The sequence below is a fragment of the Nelumbo lutea genome, chromosome 1 (assembly GCF_056320005.1).
Source record: "Nelumbo lutea isolate HS-2025 chromosome 1, American lotus-T2T, whole genome shotgun sequence".
Taxonomy (NCBI): domain Eukaryota; kingdom Viridiplantae; phylum Streptophyta; class Magnoliopsida; order Proteales; family Nelumbonaceae; genus Nelumbo; species Nelumbo lutea.
Window position 1 is genome coordinate 4,083,295 of NC_142684.1, and position 20,434 is coordinate 4,103,728.

At 40.6% G+C, this 20,434-nt stretch overlaps 1 protein-coding gene across 20 annotated transcripts in view; it reads left to right on the plus strand.

Moving 5' to 3' along the window:
- Positions 1–20,434, plus strand: part of LOC148873248 (calcium-dependent protein kinase 24-like) — a 119,225-nt gene that overhangs the window by 27,906 nt on the left and 70,885 nt on the right. For 5 of the 20 annotated variants that reach the window (XM_088966742.1, XM_088966744.1, XM_088966741.1 and 2 more), the window contains exon 2: positions 13,124–13,241. The exons of 11 other annotated variants lie outside the window; for them this stretch is intronic. Coding sequence is in view for 3 of the 9 variants with exons in the window: in XM_088966737.1 (XP_088822863.1) it covers positions 13,226–13,241 (16 nt within the window). In the remaining 6 variants the exon portion in view is untranslated. Of the gene's footprint in view, positions 1–12,870; positions 12,984–13,123; positions 13,242–14,569; positions 14,698–20,434 lie in introns of those variants that run through there. 4 more of the 20 variants (XM_088966743.1, XM_088966740.1, XM_088966738.1 and 1 more) reach the window with 2 other exon arrangements.

A 20,434-nucleotide genomic window follows, 5' to 3' on the forward strand; every position in this document is an offset into this window, starting at 1 on the left:
CTCCCCCTCTTGTACTATATCCAACCCCTCGAGCTGTCTCAAGTGCTGATCTATCAGACTGTGTGGAGTTCTCTGTCTGTCCCAAAGAGATTCTACGAAGCCTTGAGAAATTTCCTCAAGTGTAGGAAGAGTAGAGCCCCCCAATATTTGGGCTCTAACTGGTTCATATTCCGACTTCAGCCCCACTAAAAATCTTGTAACATCTAGTTGCTCCCTTTGCTGTTGCTGAACTTTAATATCTGGAGTAAGGGGGTGATAGACATTGAGTTCATTCCTTATATTCTTCATGTTGGCATAGTACTCTTCTAGTGTTTTGGTTCCTTGTTGTAAATCAAAATATTCCTGATAAAGCTGATACACTCTTGTTGTGTTATTTTGTTCAGAATATAGCTTCTTAGCATGCTCCCATATATCCTTAGCCGTATCAAGAAACATGAAGTTGGCACTAATTTTAGGTTCCATACTATTCCACAACCAAGTCATGATTTGAGCATCTTCTTGCTCCCAATCATCAAACCCTGGAGAGTCCTCCGATGGCTTTTCATCTCTTACATGCTTTACTTTCTTCTTTGCCTTGAGAAACACTTCCACTGATTTGGCCCATGGAACATAGTTCTCCCCATTCAGCTTAATTGAGGTCATTTGTACCCCTAGGTAGTCGGAGGAAATTACCACATTAGGTTTCTGATCATTGTAGCCATCTCCTATTGCTGCCATTGTACTCTTTCACAGTTGCCTCTAACCTTACTTCTCAGCTACAAGCTGATTGATGTTGTTCACAGTTTGATACTTCAGCACCTATTGCAGCCCCCAAACACAACAGTGGGAGCACACACTTGTTCTTCTTTACACTACTGCTGACTTCACACACCTACGACCCTCATAAGCATCACAAGCACCACAACACAACAGTAGGCCCTCTTACAACCACTCAATAAAAGAAATTGCGCATCACAAGCACCACAACACAGTCAAACTGCTACACCCAGTTTAGATTTGTTTAACACACTTAAGAGGGCATTACACGACCACAAGGAGCTTGGCAAGGTCACTGCATTCCACCTTACACCACTCGGCCACCTACAGCAGCCCTAACACCACTCAACAACTCACAGCAGCCCTACACCATTCGGCTACTGCACACACAGCCCTTTTTAGGGCAACAATGAACCTAGTTCTCTAGGTTCTAATCAGTACTAACTGATTCTTGAAGGGTTCCTACCCAGAAATACCAGCAACACAAGAGGACTAAATAACCAACCTTCCTTTGAGAGTATCAGCCAACCATTCACTGCTGAAATCACCTTCCTTGATGAAGAAAACTGTGCGCAGCAGAGAGCAACGAACTGTGATGTCTCAGACCTAGGGCGAACCAGCTCTCTCCATTAACCAACTAGAAACGAAGAGGAGGGTGTCACGAACACAGCTGAGATGCTTTGCAAGCGGAAGCAGGTCAGAAACCTTGCTCTGATACCATGTTTTGGAGCAGCTACAGTAGTCCGAACCAGTGAAGAAGGAAGAAGAAGATGAGGAAGAAGACAAGAGAAAGAGAGAACAGGAGGGTTTAGTTGAACTGATTAGTCTCCCATTCAGTCGACCCCCTTGTGTTTATTAGGTTCTAATTACACTTACAAAGACTAAACTGCCCTCACTTAAGTGTGGGGCAGAGTACTCTAATAAAACAGCCACATAAGCAAAGTACTTAACTGACATAAGATTACTAAATTACCCTTATTTGGCTCACTCTAACAACTATCATAACTAACAGAAATATTGCTGCCATACGAACACAGTGGGGACCCCATCAGTGTTCTCTACACCTTTCCAACACAATTTAAAATTCTTAGGTCAAGCCTTTGCTGTAGCAGAGGCTTAAGCCTAACAACTGCAAAGCCAACAAATGATTATCGGGTAAAGGGAAAGCACATTAACTTTTTGTCAATATACAACAATTGTCAATTCCTCTGAAGGCACAATAACCTTAAAGCAGACAATTTCTATTCAGTTTTCATATGGATGATAATAGTACCATATTTTTCCAATCAAAAAAGAAGATGGAAGGGAACTGTTTTTTTATTTTGTAGATGTTAGAATGCTCGAGTCAGGGGTATTTTGGTCATTCTGGTGTATCTTATTGAAAGTGAAATGTCTATTGTATCCGAGTTTAAGTTATGTGTCCCATCTTCTATGAGGGACAACATTGTCTTTCTTGTAACTTAAGTTTTATGAATAAAAGTCAAGTGGGTTGGCTAGGAGAGTGTGACTTTCACTTTTCTCTCTTCTAGTCTGGCCGAACATTCTTCTCCTTCTTTCTCTTTTCTTTCTTCTTCCTTCTTCTCTGCTTTAACCTAGAATGAACTAGGGTTTATTCACATGGTATCAGAGCTGTAAGGTCATCTCCTTATTTTTTTCTTGTTGCTGTTCTCTTTCTGGGTTTGCCGCCAGCTTTCACAGTCGTCTTCTTCATTTTCGATTGACCTGAGTGGAGGTTCGATAAGGGGCTGAAAAGGAGCTGTCGTTTTGTGGGTCTGGAGGTGAGAATGCCTCCAGTCGTTGCTGTGGTGGTTGTTGAAGTGGTATACTAAACCCTCTATTCAGTATCGAAGAGGGCTGAGTGTGGACAGGTATGAACACTACTGTTGTTTGTCCAAGTAAGGGACTGCAAATGTTTTCTTGTTGCTTCAAAAGTTGGTTGTGGTGATGCTTGGTGTGACTGATATGCATTTCAGTCGTATTCCTCTGCATTCCTCTTCCTATGTATGTTGAAAGAAGAGTTGTCGACTGCTGAGGTTCACAGCAGCAGTAGTTTGGTGGTGGTTGTGTCGTGGTGATTGGTGGTAGTGGTGGTTGGGTCCTAGACCTTGTGTGTAATCAGTTCTGCAATGTGCAACCCAAGTGTTTGATGTGAAGACTGAGTCATTTCAGTCTTAGTGTGTGGTGGTGAATGGTTTTGCAGTGTGCAGCCCAGGTGTTTGATGTGAAGACTGAGTGATTTCAGCCTTAGTGTGTGGTGTGTAATGTGTATTTAAAGCTGGGATTGGTGGTGCTATAAGTGAGATAAGCTGTGTGAAAGAGTGTGTGGTTGTTTTGTATACTTGAAGTTGAAATAATGGAGATGGCTTCTTCCGTAGATGGGAGTGACAACAAAACCAGCATCATGCTTTCTTCAGATTATATAAGTGTTCAAATGACATCCATCAAGTTGAATGGTGAGAACTATATACCATGGGCAAAATCTGTGGAAGTGTTTTTGACGGCCAAGAGGAAAGTAAAACATGTGAGGGAGGAGAAACCTTCCTCTAATTCTCCTGGGTTCAGTGATTCGGAGGGCAAGGTGTGGTTAGAAAGGAGGTTAGAAGAGGAGGACATTAGGGGAGCTATATTTGCAATGGACAGATCCAAAGCACCAGGGCTGGATGGGTTCATTATGGCTTTCTATCAGGATTGTTTTGAGATTTTGAAGTAGGATATTATTAAATTGTTTGATGAATTTTTTGATAAGGGATTACAAATCTGGGTTTGAATTCAACATTTATTGCCTTAGTCTCGAAGAAAGCTGGAGTTTGTCAACCAAGAAAGCTAGAGCTTAGTCTCGGTGTCTGACAGGAGATCCACTATGGGTTATTGCATGTTTCTTGGAGGAAATCTAGTGACGTGGAAGATAAGAAGCAGACTGTTGTGGCAAGGAGTAGTGCTGAAGCTGAATACAAGGCCATGGCACACACCTCATGTGAATTAGTATGGCTGAAAAATCTTCTGCAAGAGGTTGGATTCTCAATGAACAAACCTATGAGATTGTACTGTGACAACCAAGCTGCAATCCACATCTCATCTGATCCGGTTTTCCATGAGAGAACAAAACACAGTGGTTGATTGCCATTTTGTGAGGGAGAAAGTCCTTACTAGAGAGATAAGCACAGAACACGTGAGTTCAGGTGATCAATGGGCAGACTTGTTTACAAAAGGTTTGAGTTCAGGGAGAGTGAACTATATATGTAACAAGCTGGGATTATATGACATATATTCTCCAGCTTGAGGGGGAGTGTTAGAGTTAGTCGAGTAAGGGTAGCTTAGTCCTTTCATTATATTTTAAGTTATGTAATGTTCTGGCAATTTTGTTTTGTCTTTTTTAGTTCACTTGTCCGGTTGTCCCATACTTAAGTAGGGGTGTATTTGACCTTGTACCCTAATTCTAATATAATAAAGATTATGGTCAACTAGGAGGGATTGCACTCTCTAGTTCGACAACTTCTTCTCCTTCTCTCTCTCTCTCTCTTTGAACAGGACTTATCTGAACCATTGAAATCGTCTTATTGATGACAAGTAGGTTGATACTCCTTTAGAGCTGAATGGCAATTTGTCAAGGTGAGAAGGTTCATTACTTCCTAATGCCACACTTTTGCGACAACTTGTAGGCCTTTTCCTTATCTTATTATGACTTGTCCTAACATCTCCCATGCGGTTGAATTTAGTTAGTTTGTCTCTGCCCCCATCAACCACTTTATAGAGCTATGCCATCTATTTGTAGTGAGATTGTCTGGCTACAATCTCTCTTTGAGGATTTCGGTATTCATCTTCCTACCCCTATTCGTCTTTATGATGGCAACACTAGTGCTATCAAGATTGCCTCAAATCTAGTTTTTCGTGATGGAATTAAACATATAGCGGTGGATTGTCACTTTATTAGAGACTTGTTTCTTGCTTATTCTATTTCACTTCCTCATGTGGCCTCAGATATGCAGATTGTTGATGTTTTTTGTACTAAGGCTATGATGAGGTCAAGAGACTCAAAGCACATCTCTTTCTTGTAAACAAATTGATGCTTATGACTTCACATCCATTTGAGGGGGGTGTAGAGTGTTTTTATGTGTCATATTATAATAGTCCTTGTTGTATTGTACCTTATTCTTTTATTTTTCTCTTTCAGCCCTATGAGGGCTTTCTTGTAATTGTACATATTCTAATATATGAAAGGCTCTTTGGGGGTGGGGGTTGATTAATTCATCAAGACATCCCTGACTTCTTGTGTTCTCTTTCTTGTTCGAACTGGTAAAGCGATATTGGTTGACTTGAGAAGGGAGGGTAGATGGGGATAATTTCCAAGGCTGAACTAGACACAACATACACTTGCAAGGCTTATCAAAGAGCGGTAGTGCAGGGGATAAAATGAAGGAGGTGGTTGTGGCTTTGACCGGTAGCACATGTGATCATATTAGATTTTTATAAAAATGTTTGGTGGGATGACTTGTTAACTTTGATCACATGTGGAAGAAGTGTGGATTTGGTCAACAGATGAATGGAGAACAAGTAGTTCTTTCTAGGTGAGAAAACTTAGTGCCGAGAAAGAACTACTTGTATTTAAGGGACTCAACAGACGAATGGAGAACTTAGTACACCAAGGTCTTTCACCTCAAATTCTTGATGAAGGAGCTGTTTAAGGGACTCAACCTCATGGCTATCATTACCTGTCACCACAATATCATCAACATATACTGCAAGTAGTGTCAAGGAGGACTCTACCCTCTTGATGAATAGAGTATGATCTGATTGGGCCTGTATGTAACCAAACTTCACAAGGGCTAGTCTTAATCTATCGAACCAAGCCCTAGGTGACTGCTTCAAACCATACAAAGCCTTGTTGAGCCGGCAGACCTTCTTACCTGTTTTTGCATCATAGAATCCAGGAGGCAAACGCATGTAAACCTCTTCCTGTAGGTCTCCATTCAGAAAAGCATTTTTCACGTCCATTTGGTATAAAGGCCAAGTGTGACTTGCTGCAAGGGATAATAGGACTCGAATGTTGGTCATCTTGGCTATCGGGGCAGAGGTCTCCAAGTAATCTATGCCATAAGTCTGGGTGAACCCTTTTGCAACTAACCGAGCTTTATACCTCTCAATGGATCCATCTGCATTGTGCTTCACATTAAATACCCATCTGCAGCCAACTGGTTTCTTTCCTTTGGGCAGATCAACTAGCTCCCAGGTGTTATTTTTCAACAGGGCATCCATCTCAACCTGCATTGCATCTTTCCATTCCGGGACGGATAGGGCTTCTTGCACTGTTCTTGGAATAGGGACATTGGAAACGGAACTAAGGTAGGACCTGTAGGTAGGAGATTGGCGATCATAAGATAAAAATTGGGAAATATAGTGGGCTGTAGATGTGGTACAATGTTGTTTCCCTTTACAGACAGTAATCGGAAGGTCGGTCATTTGTAGGAGGTGAAATGGTAACAATAGGGGAAGTCTCTGTGGGCCCTGGGATTGTAATACCTGGACTTGGAGCTGCAAATGAGATTGGAGCTGGCTTGGACTGCTGATGACCAGGATCAACCTGCCTGCACTGCCTGTGATAGACCCTCAACTCCTGATCCCTCTGACCCCCCTCACCATTGCAGCTCTCATCGCCCAATGGAATAGGTAAAGGAACTGCCCCACTCTCACTGCTCTCCCCCTGAAAAAAAGGACTCAAACCCCCACTCTCACTGCTCTCCCCCTGAGGAGAAACCCAAGGATAATAGGGTGTCTCCTCAAAGAAAGTGACATCCATGGAGACAAACTTCCTCCTTGAGACAAGATCATAGCAGCAATAACCCTTTTGAGTTTGTGCATAACCAAGGAAAATGCATTTGGAGGCTTTGGGTTCGAACTTGGAGTGATGGGGTCCGAGAAGTTGAACAAAGTAGGTACAACCGAATGTTTTAAGGGGAATAGAAAACAACTCCTCACTTGGGTATAGAAGGGAAAAAGGAGATCTCATATCAAGGACCCAGGAAGGAACCCGATTAATAAGATATACCGCCGTGAGGATAGCATCACCCCAGAAGCGAATAGGGACATTGGAGGTAAACATGAGACTTCTAGACACCTCCAAGATGTGCCTATTCTTCCTTTCTGCAACTCCATTCTGCTGAGATGTATGAGGGCAAGAGCTCTGGTGTATAACCCCATTATTAAGAAGGTAAGATGTCAATGGTTTAGCAAAGTATTCCTTTGCGTTATCGGATGTAAGAACTTTGATATTGGCATCAAATTGAGTTAGGATCATTTGGTGAAAGTTTTGGGTCAGGGCAGGGACCTCATCTCGTGAACGCATGAGATAAACCCAAGAAAAACGGGTATGGTCATCAACAAATAAAAAGAAATATCTGTACTCACCCATGGAAGGGATGTGATAGGGCCCCCAAACATCAATATGCACAATATCAAAAAAATTATTACTCTTTTTATTACTCAATAAATAAGACTTTCTACAATGCTTAGCAAACTCACAACTTTCACACTGTAACTGAGACAACTCAATAGACTCAAATAAAGCAGGAAACAGACTCTTTAGAGACCGAAAGGACAAATGACCTAATCGGTTATGCCAAAGCATAACTGGACTCACACTTTGAGAAACAAAAGACATCTTCCCTACTGGCTCTTCCTGACGGGACCTCTCCCCGAGCAAATAGATCCCATTCTTCTCACGGCCAGCCCCAATCACCTTCGTCTCCAAGTCCTGAAAAACACATAGGTCAGGGAAGAAGGTTACCGAGCAGTTCATATGCTTGGTAATACTACTGATTGAAAGAAGATTAGTATCAAGCTTAGGAACATGCAAAACAGATGACAGGGAGATAGTATCTGATAACTTGATGCCACCCTTCCTAGAAATAGGAACCAGGGAGCCATAAGCAATAGATACTTTATCCCTACCAGAAGACAAATGGTAAGTGGTAAACAGTGAAGGCAAGCTAGTCATGTGGTCGGGTCCACCTGAATCTATTACCCAACAAGGTTCAGTAGTACCTGGAGCTGAGGCATGGTAGGCTGAAGCTCCAGTACCTGAATGTGCGAAGGCAAATGTGGTAGGAGCTGATGGTGACTGTGGTGGCTGAGCTGAATTTCCAACTTCCTTTTCTAACTGTTTTAGGGTGGCCCGAATTGCAGCTAAGGTCTCTAAAGGTGTTCCTCTTGTTCCAGATGAGGATGCTGAATCAGTGTTCACAGCCACATGAGTAGTGCCCTTCTTGCTTCTCACCTTTGCCGGAACCAAGTGAGGATGCAGTTTTCAACATGTTTCTTTTGTATGTTTGGGTTTCTTACAATGTTCACATACCACATCCTTTTTGTCTTCCTTCCTTCTGTCCTTCTCTGAATCACCCCCTGATTTGGGTTTGACAGTTACAAAGGCTGGTGTAAGAGGCTGAGGTTGCATCATAATTTTCCTTCTGGTCTCTTCACTATGTACGAATGAGTATGCCTGAGAGAGAGTCACACTGTCTCTAGTCAAAATCTGTTGCCGCACAATATCACTCTGAATTTAGGCCCGCGAGAAACTCAAACACCCGGTTTGTCTCGACCTGCTTTCTATATATCTGTGCATCTTTAGGACTCTCCCACTCAAGAGTCTCTAAGTGATCAATCTCACGCCACAGGGACTGCAATGTAGAGAAGTATACTAAAATCGGTTTCTGTCATTTTTTAAGGTTTTTCACTTCACATTTCACTTCATATGCTCTGGCAACATTAAGGGGTTGGGAATAAGTTTCTTTTATAACATCTCATATCTCCTTACCTGTCTTTGCCTACAAGTAATTTCGGCTAATATGAGGCTGCATAGAATTACACAGCCATGTCATAACCATGTAGTTTTCTTGTATCCACTTGGTATACGTAGGGTCTCCCTTGGGGGGTTCTTTCACATCTCCCAAGAGGTACCCTAATTTACCTCTTCCCCCAATAGCCATCACGGCTGGTTGGGCCCATTCCAAATTGTTTGATCCATCAAACTTTACGGTTGTAATCTGACCACCCGTCTCAGAAACACTACCATAACTGATGTTCCCAAAGTTGCCTTCTGCCTGATTTTTAAACTCCATCTCGGTCAAGTCTCAAAAACAGCACTTGGACTACCAGTCACAATCAAAACAGTGTAGGATCAATCTGTATTCATAGTGTTTGTGCACAAAACAGGTATAACTCTAATCTGAAACCAATTAGCAAACACAACAGCAGTAGTCCGTACAGTTCTCACCCCTTAAGAGAGTTCGGAAACCCCAAAAGGATCTGAAAAAACAGCTTAGAAGTAGGTCTGATATGCTTGGCAGAATTAGGGTTTTAATCAGTCCTTAAAGAGAACATTTCAGTTGCACATTCCAATCAGTACCGTACAGATAGACTTGTAGTAGGATTAATTTGAAACCCTAAAATCTGATCAGTGCTAACAAAAAAACTTGAGGACAGCTCCAGGTAAATCACAAGGTTCAGTCTAACATTAGGGCTTGCCGCAAGATCACTTTCATACCCTAGAGTAGGAGAATTAAAGCTAAGGTAGTTCGGCCCAACAGTAGGGTTTGCTGTAAAACCCTAGAATGGTTCGGCCGCCCTTTTCCAGATAGGTCCAACCTATCTTCTCTGATAGAACTTCTCTTAGAAAATAAATAACTTACAAGAAAAAAAAACTGTTCACTGCCTTCCAAGGTTACCCGAACCCTAGTCTTCTCTGATTCTTCCTGATCACGAAGACTTTGCAACCGTGACAAGCCTTCAACAGCTGCTAAACCTTCTGGCGATCTCCAAGAATCAGCCTGAGAACTCCACCTTTTCAGCTTCCAGTCCTAGGGGATTCTCATGTGATCGGCTGGTACTAGACTCACATGAGAAAACCTAACCTTGCTCTAATACCAAGTAGATGTTCAAGACTGGTATCAGTCTTGAACCCTAATAAATTTCAGGTTCGAAAAAGGAGAAAAAGTATAGAGAGAGGAGAAAGAGTAGAGAGTGAGCAGTAGAACACAAGAATTGAAAGGAAGGACAGAATCAGAAGGTTCTGCCACCGCCACTTCTATTTAATATTTATAGGTTATGCTAGTTACATGAGAGGACAAATCTGTCCCTTGTTATTAACATGACACATAAAACAATATAATATAAATAACAACTAGAATAACAGATTGACCATCAGCTAACCGTAGGATGACTAGGGTACATTCTACCCTACGGACAGAGTGGGGCCCACATCAGTGTTCTCTACACATAGAATGATACTTTATGAAATGATAAAGAAGCATAGACACCTTTTTAAATTATTATCTTGTTCTTTCTTTTGATGAATATTATCTTGTTCTAAATCATTAAACAAAGCTAAGGAACTAGAATTATAGACATATGAATATATTCTAAAGCCCTAAGATTCAAAGCTTCATGATAGAATGAGTTAAAGCAAAATATAAACTCATAGAAAATGGAAATGGTTGTAATAGATCAACCAAATAATTTATTACACAAACAAAAACTAATAATTAACTTCATGTTTGAAATGAACATTGAGCTAGCTCAAAGTAGTAACCATGTAAGTTATGCGGGAAATACCATTGTTACTCAACATATCTACAATATTTTCACCAACTTATGTTATGCTGTTTTTTGTACTCTACATAGTGCTAGTAATGTTTATTGGGGAATATGTTGATTCTAATAAAATTTCATGTCTCTACCCATGGAAGTGGAAATGGAAATATGTCGTGGGAACTATTTCTTGTACTCCATATAGTGTTTGTAGTATTCATTGGGGAATATGTCAAGTTTGGTGAAATTTCGTATTGCTACCTATGGAAATGGAAATATGTTGTGGAAGTATTAGGGAAATTTGGGACATTTTAACCATGTGATGGAATCCCTTAGTTGTTCAAGGAAGTGGGGGAAGCGTGTGGGTGCTTTAGGTTTGTTGACTCTAGGACAATGTCTTGGAGGATTGGAGCTATAGGGGAATCAGTTGGTAATGTGCACCTTTTTGAGGTGCCTCAGGGGTCATGGTGACTATGTGGAGGAATCAGGTGTTGGAATGTTTTGAGGAGCTAATTGTAGGTTTCTGGTATTAGTCAAATTTAAAAGTTTGGAGCATGGATTTACTTGGGTACTAATGAACATTTATGGGCCTAATTCTTATATTGGAGATGAATGATTTTTGAAAGGATTTATTTGCAATAGGAAGTTTATGGGATAGTCCTTGGTGTTTGAGTGGGGATTTTGACATGCTTAGATTATCTGTAGGTTAGGTCAAGAATTGTTGTTGGGAGTCCCAACACTGTTTAGATTTGAAAATATGTGGCTTAATCATCTTTAGTTTGTGTACAAAGTTGAGGAGTGATGGAAGGAAGAATTAATTTGGGTTCAATCAAGACACAAGGTAGTGATATATTCTTGAACCCTTTAGGACTTCAAAACCTGAATTGATACGTAAAAAATAACTTGAAGGTGTTATCCAATTGGCACACAGGAACACAAGTGCAGATTAGCCAGAAAATGGCTCTGCTAAGAGGGCAATGCAGAAAAAGGTGGCCTGCAGTCCCCTGAGAAGCATTGCAAAGAGGAAAGTTTGAGGAGTAAATGGGAATACCTTGCCTACTTAGCTTATCTTTAGTGAGGTATTTGCCATGGGCTGCAGTCCAGACTAGGAAAGCAACTTATGATGGCACTTTCCGTGCCCAAACAACTTTATGAGGGAAAGTGGGTCCATTTAGATTGAGATGCTGCATCTTGGTATTGCCTGAGAAAATTTCCTTCTTATTCCATTTTGAAATTCTACTGTCCTCGTCTGTGTTGATCGGCTAGAATTTCTGCAGATGGAGGAGCATATCTTCTAAATTTTCAATCTCCCAGTCAAACAAGTTTGTTCTGTGTTAACCTATTCCTCCAAGATTGATACTTTTTGTTGGGAAGTTTTTCATTGGAAGATAAACACTTTGGATTTCTTGTAAAAAAGAAGACCATTTTTGTGCTTGTCCCCAAACTGGTGTATTCTTTGCAAAACCAATGATGAGAGTTGTTACCACCTCTTAATCTCCTATCCTATTGTTGATGGTATTTAGGAAAGATTCTCTATGTTTGGGTGTAGGTGGTTTTTGCCTTTTCAGGTTAGTAGACTGTTTGACCCTTCTACCTTTGTGTGGGCAAAGATGCAGGGAAGGATCTTGAGGGGTGTAAGATCTGCGGTAATTTGGACAATTTGGGTGGAGAGAAATGCAAGACTATTCCTTGAAAAGGAAAGAGGTGAGATTGAAATAGTGGACTATATTGTGTACAGGGTTATAAATTGGATCAAATCTATGGATGTTTTCTCTTCTTTCTCCCATGATAACATTTACAAGAATTGCCAAGATGTATCAGAAAGTTCAACAAGCAAAATCTCCTCAGTGTAGACACCTCTGGAAGTTTGTTTGTTGAGCTTAACTCTGGTGGAAGATTTTTTTGGGAATCTGGGGCCATCAGGAATAGGGGGTGTTCAGAAATGCGGATGGGCACATTGTTGCTTTATTTGGAGGGCTAGCAGGGTGGGTGACTCGGTCAATCCAGAGTTCTAAGCAGTACTACAAGGGATATAAATGACTATAAATTTTAATATTAACAACTTTCTTATTGAAGGGGACTCTAAGAGTGTGGTGGGGTGGCTGAAATACCCAAGTAATGTAAGATGGACTTATAGGGGAGGCTATCAGGAGGTTTAATTGGTTGTCTACTGATATGGAAATCAAGATTCAGTGGAAAAGGAGGTTGGAAAATTGGTTAGCAGATTACTTGGCTAAACAAGGGGTGAACAGGGATCAGTTATTTTGGGCCCAGTTGTAACTTTATTTGTTTCTCTTTGAGGATGCATCTCATGCCTCAGATTGGGATGCTTTAAAAGTTATACTTGTACATACATTTTCCTTTGATCTTTTAATACTTGTATATTTGTTTCCCTTTGTTTTCTGTTTTTGGGGAGCTAAGATATTTTATCTCCCCTTTTGTATCCATATTCCCTCTTTTCTTTTAATTTAATGAAGCTGGTGTTATTGATAAAAAAAAAAAAATTCCCATTTTCTTTTGGGTTGCCCATGGCAGTGTGGTCATAAGACTATTCATATGGGGACAAGAATGCATATAGCTTTGTGAAAGACAACAAGATAACTATTAAACCCCAACTGATGGTACCACCACTTCAATTATAGGTTTTGGTAATGTTTCTCTTATCCCCAAAACTTTGCCTTCAGTTTTATATGTTCCTAGGCTCCCATTTAGTCTTATGTTTGTAAGCAATTTAACAAAGACCTTAAGTTGCTGTGTTTCATTCTTTTCATTGTTCTGTGTTTTTCAGGATTTTAATATGGGGAGGATGATTGATGGCATGTATGAAGTTGGTGGGTTGTACCATTTGGGTGGTGGTGGTTCTTAGAATGCGTAGCATTCAACACTTCTCATGATTGGCACCATTGGTAGGTCATCTATTTCCTTTTGTCTTGAAGTAGTTAGTTCCTTGTTTCGAGTCAGCTAAAGATTTATAGCGTGAATCTTCGAGTTTTGTAAAGACCATAGAGTATCATTTTTTCCAAGAGAAAATAAAAGTCTTGAGTCCTTTTGAACTTATTCATTCTGATATTTAGGGTTCAAGTCATGTCTCTTATATGTAGTTTTTTGATTAATAATAAATCAAATTCATTAATTATGAAGAAATTTAGTACAAGAATAAAGAAAGAAAAGGGAAAGGGAAATACTCACTTAACCCTCCCTAACAGAAAATGCAGTTACAACATGTTCCAAAATAAATTTTTCCTTCCCACTCCTTGTTTAGCTCCTTAGACTTTTGAATTCCTTCCACAATAGCTAGAATTTCAGCCTTCAAGGAGTCCCCTATTCCAATTGGACTTGAGTAGATTGCAATGACATTTCCCTCCTCATTCCTTAAGACTCCTCCAATGCCAGATGGACCTAGATAACTAGATTGCCTTCACTGCTGCCATCAAAGTTGAGCTTAATAAATTCTCTAGGAGGTGGGGACCAAACATGCCTGACCACCTCCTTAAAGAGGGAAGAAACAGCTACCTCCCTCCCTTTCCTCATCACCTTGCCCTCAGAAATATCCTTAAAGAGATATGATGACTTCAGCTAGTGGACCACCTTAATGGTCCACTTGGAGAGCAAAAAGTTAGGTTGGTGGTGCCATCTATTGTGTTTGTGCTAGGGCAACCCAAAAGATGAAAAATATTCTCAAAAGATGAATGCTACAAGGGCATACAAGCTAAATTTAAGATAGGGGAAAGGCCTCTATAATATACTATTTTATGTGGTGGCTTGTGAATTCTATGCAACCACATCTTAGTGAGCACTAGCTATGGATGGATACACTCAAAGAAATATGAGATGGTGTGGCTGAAATATATTCTCAGAAGATGAATGTTGCAAGGGCATACAAGCTAAAAAATGATAGGGGAAGAGGCCTCTAGTAGTATACCATTCTATGTTGAAATCCTTACAGCAAGAGACTGATCTACTTGAAACTATTGTGTGGGAGAGCACCAAGAATGTAGAGACATATAGAATGCTCTATAAGTGCATCTTCATATTCTTTTATTGATCATTTTGCTAATGCTGGTATGAAGTCAAGTGGTAGTGAGGATAAGGAGAATGCCGCCATATGTGATTTTTGAAAGAAGCCTAAGCATACTAGAGATACTTGTTGGAAATTGCATCCTCATTTGATGGCAGTGATGTTCAGAAATAATAAGAGAGGTGGAAATGCTAATGCAACTATTGTACTGGATAGTGAGAAGGGGTCCAGTGAGGAGAAGTCCACTATGGAGCAACTGGCAGTTATGAGGGCTGAATTTGAAAAGTATGGGAAACTCAACTACTTGGAAATGGAAGTTGGTTCCAACTCTGCAAGCAATTCAGGTATTCATGCACTGCTAATCATGCATCTTTTTCAGGTAATCATTGTATCCTTTGTATTATTGATTTTGGTGCATCTGATCACATGATTAGCATATCTAACATCTTTTGTTCCTATTAACTTTTTTTTTTGATCAATAACAAGAAGCTTCATTGAATTTCAATTAGGAATAGATTACAAACAATAAAAGGGAGGCAAACTGTCTTAACTCTTCCACAAGCAACGAAAAAAAACATAATTAGAAATAAGCCCAAAACAAGGAATCCCTATTCACCCTTTGCTTAGCTAGCCCATCAGCAAAAGAATTAGCAGTTCTTATCTTCCTTTAACCATCATACCACCAACTCCAAATCACCTTCAATAATCAGCCTCCTAATGTTCAAGTTGCTTGCTCTTTGGATTCTCTCCATGGCCGCATATATCTCAGCCATGAGAGAGCCACTCTCTCCAATTGGGCCATAGGACAGAGCTAAAGCATGTTCCTCATTTCTGAAAACTTCCCCAAAACCTGGCTGCCTTGGATTCCCAATGCTACTGCCATCAAAATTCAGTTTTATGAAACCAGCAGGGGAAGGGATCCAAGAAGGACTTGTGACCCTGTTAATATGGGCAGAATTTGCCATCTCTTTCCAGCTTCTCAACAGATCATCCAAGGTAAAGTCTGTGAATAGGTCAAAGGATTTCAGCCATTGTGCCACCCTTATATGGATCAGCTCTATTAAGTTCCCAATACTCCTCTCCCTTTCTAAGAATATCCTTGAGTTTCTATTAGCTTTTACCTAGACAGGATTTCCCTTGCCGATGGCTCTCTTGCTCCTATTTCTAGAAAGGAAGACATTATAACCATTGAGACCCTTAACCTACCTTCTTTCCTCTATGTACTTGTTTGATGTGCCTAAGAAGGACCAATTATCATCACAAAGGGTGGCTTTGGAGTCAACTATGTCTGAATTTTCTCATAGAATTTTGTTATTTCATTTTCGTTTAGGACATTTATCCTTTTCTTTACGTCTTTTAATTCCTGAATTGTTTAAAAGTGTTAGTCCTTCTAGTCTTTAGTTTGAACCATATCAATTGTCAAAGCATTGTAGAAATTCTTATCCCTTAAGTAATAAAAGATCTGAATTTTCTTTTGGTATTGTGCACTTTGATGTATGAGGGCCATACCATATACTTTTTTAGGGGAGGGGGTTATAAATATTTCATTTTGTTTATTGATGATTTTTCTTGATATACATGGATATACTTGATGTGTTCTCATGATAAGGTCCCAAAGTTAATTTATCAAGTTGTTCTCACTCAATTTAAAACCTGTATCAAGGTATTCCGATTTCCGATCTGATAATGCTAAGTATTTTGAGAAGGGCCTCTCTGCTTATCTTGACAACTTTGGAGTTAAGGAAATGTATCTTCCTTGGGTATGTCTCCACATAAAAGGGTAACTATTGTTATGATCCTCTTAGAGGCACCCGGTTTATTTTCATGGATGCCACATTTGTTAAGTCAGTTCCTTCTTATGGGAGAAGTCTCCTCTTTTTGATATTCCTCTTCTAGCTCCTAACCCTTGTGACATCTCTAGTGAATCATCTCCTATTCCCAATTCTCCAATTCTTTCTTCTTCTTAGGATCTAATTCTTTATTCCTCTGATGTTGTCTTTTCCCCCATGGTGTTACCCTTTGTTTACCACAGTACCACCTAGTTGATGAGAATTTATCTTCAGCACACACATGGGCAGGTTCTCCCGCTATCACAACTTCACAAGAGGCTCTTGTACCTCCCATTACTAATGGGGCAACGGGTTTGGCACCTTTTATGTTGCTTTCATCCACTATATTAGACCTTGAACTTCCCATTGTCATGAGAGAAGGTAAACGCAAGTGTACTGTACATTGTATCTCTAAGCACCTTTCTTATGGCTTGTTATCTATCTCTTTTTATTCCTTTTTAGTCTTTGCTTCGTCTTATCCCATACCCAAAAATTTGCTAAACGCATTATCTAAACTAGAATGGAGGGATAAAGTGAGAGCTAAAATGGAAGTATTTTATGTACTTTGTGCTTTGCGTATTTTTTTGAAGGTGTTCCTTATTCCTTTGTGTGTCTTTGATTGTACATGTTATGTCCATGTTCCCAGCTCTAAGAGTCATAAATTTGAACCCAAGGTTCAAAAGTGTATTTTCTTAGGTTATGCCTCCACACAAAAGGGTTGTTGTTTTGATCCCACTAGTGGCTCCCATTTTGTTTCCATGGTCTCAATGGTTGTCACTGAAGGGATGAGAGATCCATCATATGGATGGCCGAGCCCTGCAGGAAGGTAGGGCGAAATTTCAAAAATTTCTCTCTCTCCCATGTGGGAATCACATTCCCTGTTTTAGAAAAACTGCATTTTTCAAGGATCAATCTTGAACCAAGAACCGAACCAGATCTGAACCAAAAGGAAGGAGAGGGATATACCTGATACAAAGAAATAGTATCTCCCAATGAAGGTGTTCACGCCCAAAGAAAATCTCCAAAGACTGCTCCCACTAAAAATGACACAGTGTAGGGTGGAGCAGAATCAGCACTGTTCTTCCCAAGAACCGAACCCTTTGCAAGAATTCGATGGAGGCAGTGAGCATAACTTCGAATCAGTTTTTCTCCAAAGACTCATATCAAGAACTGAACTTGATCACTCCTACAAAACTGGAGAACGAACTGGCAGTATGGCGGTGACAGGAGGAGAACGTAGGGAGAAGGCGCAGTCACACCGTATTCGACTTCTCTTTGTGCTCTGAGATCTTGTATCTCTGAGATTTTTGGGATGGGATGAAGGTTCGCCTCCTCCTCCTTTTATAGCCTTAAAGAGAGCTCCTAATCTCATTAGGAGTTTCCTATTACAAATCTGTATTTGGATTAGGAGTCCTCTTTAAGAGATAAGGATAAGCCCATCTTATCTACATATTAGATCAGCTCTCTCCTAATCTCATTATGAGGTTTCCAGATCTGAATCTGTATTCAGATTGGACTCTCTGAGTGGATAGGGTAAGACCCTATCCTATCTGCTGATTTAATCCCAGATCCGCCCCTTTATTTAACAGATCATATCAGCCCAGTTCGAAATGGGCTTTTAGGCCTATGAAGTCTAAGTGCTCGAACTACTTCCAAACTGTTGCCCAGTTGGGCTTCTTTGTATGGCGTGGGACTCAAACATTGATCTACACATCAGCCACATGGGTTCAGCCCAACCTCTGTTACAAGGCCTGGCCAAATTCACTGAAAAGACAGTGAACCCCTTGAAGCCCATCACATGGACTCCTAATGGGCCCAACACTTACACTAAGTTGTCCCTGGGCCAAGCCACTTTATAAAAACCTAGGGACTGTGGGCAGATGCAAGATTAGCCCATCAGGTATTGCCCTTAATGGTCTTACACTTAACCTCTCAGCCCATAATGATCATACACTGCCTGACAAGAGAGGACCTCTCCCTCGGTTGCAAGGAACAGTGCTGCACTCTCTACTCACATGGATCCCGGGAATTAAAACCTTTTGCAAACAATTTTGAAATCATAATATATATATTTATATCTGTATATAAAATATATTTTGCAAAACAAATTTCATTAATTGAAATCGGCTACCGGTAGTCTTGGTTTCCATCAGAGAGAGTGCATCCCCGATCATTACCTTTGTTTGACAAAGGGGCTGATCCTGTCACTATGATCACCCACTCAGATGAATTCTCGGGCTGTCCCAGCATACCCAGGTTTTGACCCCCGCTAAGGATTTCACTGATTGACATATCAAAGACAACCCAATCCGACACCTAGTGCAGTATCATAATCTAGTCTAGGGCTCAGGTGTAACTTTCCAATTTTGCCCACTAATCACTAAGGTCCAAGGCAATACTGGAAATCTGGTCCGGTTCAGGGTTACAAGTAAACCTACACTGCATGTACCTCAGGTCTCACCCTGGCAGCTGAGACAAGCCACCCCAACACTTGGCGGCACACCAGTGTCAGCCTTAGCAGGATAAATCTCCCCAGATTTATCCAACGGCTGTGAACATTCTAAACTAACACGAGTCTCATTATGTGTCCAGTTTAAGGGTATTACACAGAAACACACCACAATAACATGAATCAAATATGTACTTTATTCATTTACAATAAATGTCATAATATACATCAATCTGATTGGAACTAAGGGCATAAACTGTCTAACAATCACCTTTGTTGAGTTCATTTTTATGGTCATTCTTCTGAGGGGAAGCATTTTATAGAGTTGTTTGCTTCACCACTTCCTTTGCCATCTCTTGTTGACCTTGGGGTTGAATCCTCTATAGTTTCTTTTGTCTTGTTGGTGGTCTCCTCATCTCCCAATTCTCTTATTCCTGCTCCTTCTCTACTTACTAGTCCTCTAGTTTCACTACTCATCCTATTGTTTAGAGGTGGTACCAAACACAAAGGTTATGACATGAACAAGTTTTTCCCCCATCTACAATTGAGCCAAAGACACTCCCATCACCCAAAGAGAGAACATGTTGTTTACCACCTGCTCTAGCACCTTCCTTCCTAGACTTAGACCTACCTATAGTTGGGATTAAGGGTAAGAGAAAATGTACAACACACTATCTCCAAACACCTTTCTTATGGCTTGTCGTCACCATCATATTATTCTTTGCTAGCCTCTATTTCCTCTTAACCTATACCCAAGTCAATATAAAAGGCCTTGTCTAAGCTAGAATGGAGGGAGGCTATGAGAACTGAAATAGAAGCACTTCATAGAAATAATACTTGGGATATTAGTTTTGCTTCATGGGGAGGAACTAGTGGGATGTAAGTGGGTGTTCACCATCAAGTATCATGTTGACGGTATCGCTGAGAGGTATAAGGCCCGACTAGTTGCCAAGGGTTATACATAGGTGTATGGAATTTTTTATTTGGAGACTTTCTCCCAGTTGCCAAAATGACCTCAGTGTGCGGACTTGGGCAATCATTGAATGGAAATCGAGCAATCACTTCTAGGTGAGGGGACTCAATGTGGGATTCTTCCTTTTTTCCTTTAGTTGTGAAGCTGAAGCTCTTGATATTCTTAATCACGATCAAGAAAAGCGTCATTATCTAGAATTAAGTTTGGGGAGATGAAACCCTCTCATTGAGATTTTAAGAAACTTGGGGCTTTCGAGTTTCGTTTGGATAAATGTCTATGACATTCTGTTGCATGCCTGGTGTTTTCAAACTTTCAGGGCAGTTGGAGATGCTTGTGGCAGTTTTAGGTTCATTGATTCAAGGACCATTGACTGGAAGAACCTCGTCTCTGCTCGTATCCTTATTGAGGTGGTGGAAATCCATCTTGTTCCAACTTCTTTGTTGCTCCATTTTGGAGGAGAACCGTATGATGTAAGAGTGGTGGTGGAAGGGTCCAATCCTGGTAGTTGTTAGACAATATGGATTTGTAGAGGGAGGAGTGGAGCACTTCTTCTCATTCAACTAGTTTGAAGTTGCAGAAGTCGAATAGGCTCCAAGCTAAGGAGGAACCAGAGGTTGATGGAGAGGGCGCTTCTAGAATAAATCAAGCTAATGATGAAAGTGTGGTCGGTGAGTTGGGGCTGATCCACTTTCGATGTTTTGGGAAGGTGACGAGGGGCGAATTGGGGGAGATTTCGAAAGAGGCTTTGAAAGGTGGGGACCACTCGATGTTGGAAGAATTAAAAAAGGGTGGCCTATGTGATTCAAACTTTAATGTTGATGGAGGGAAGA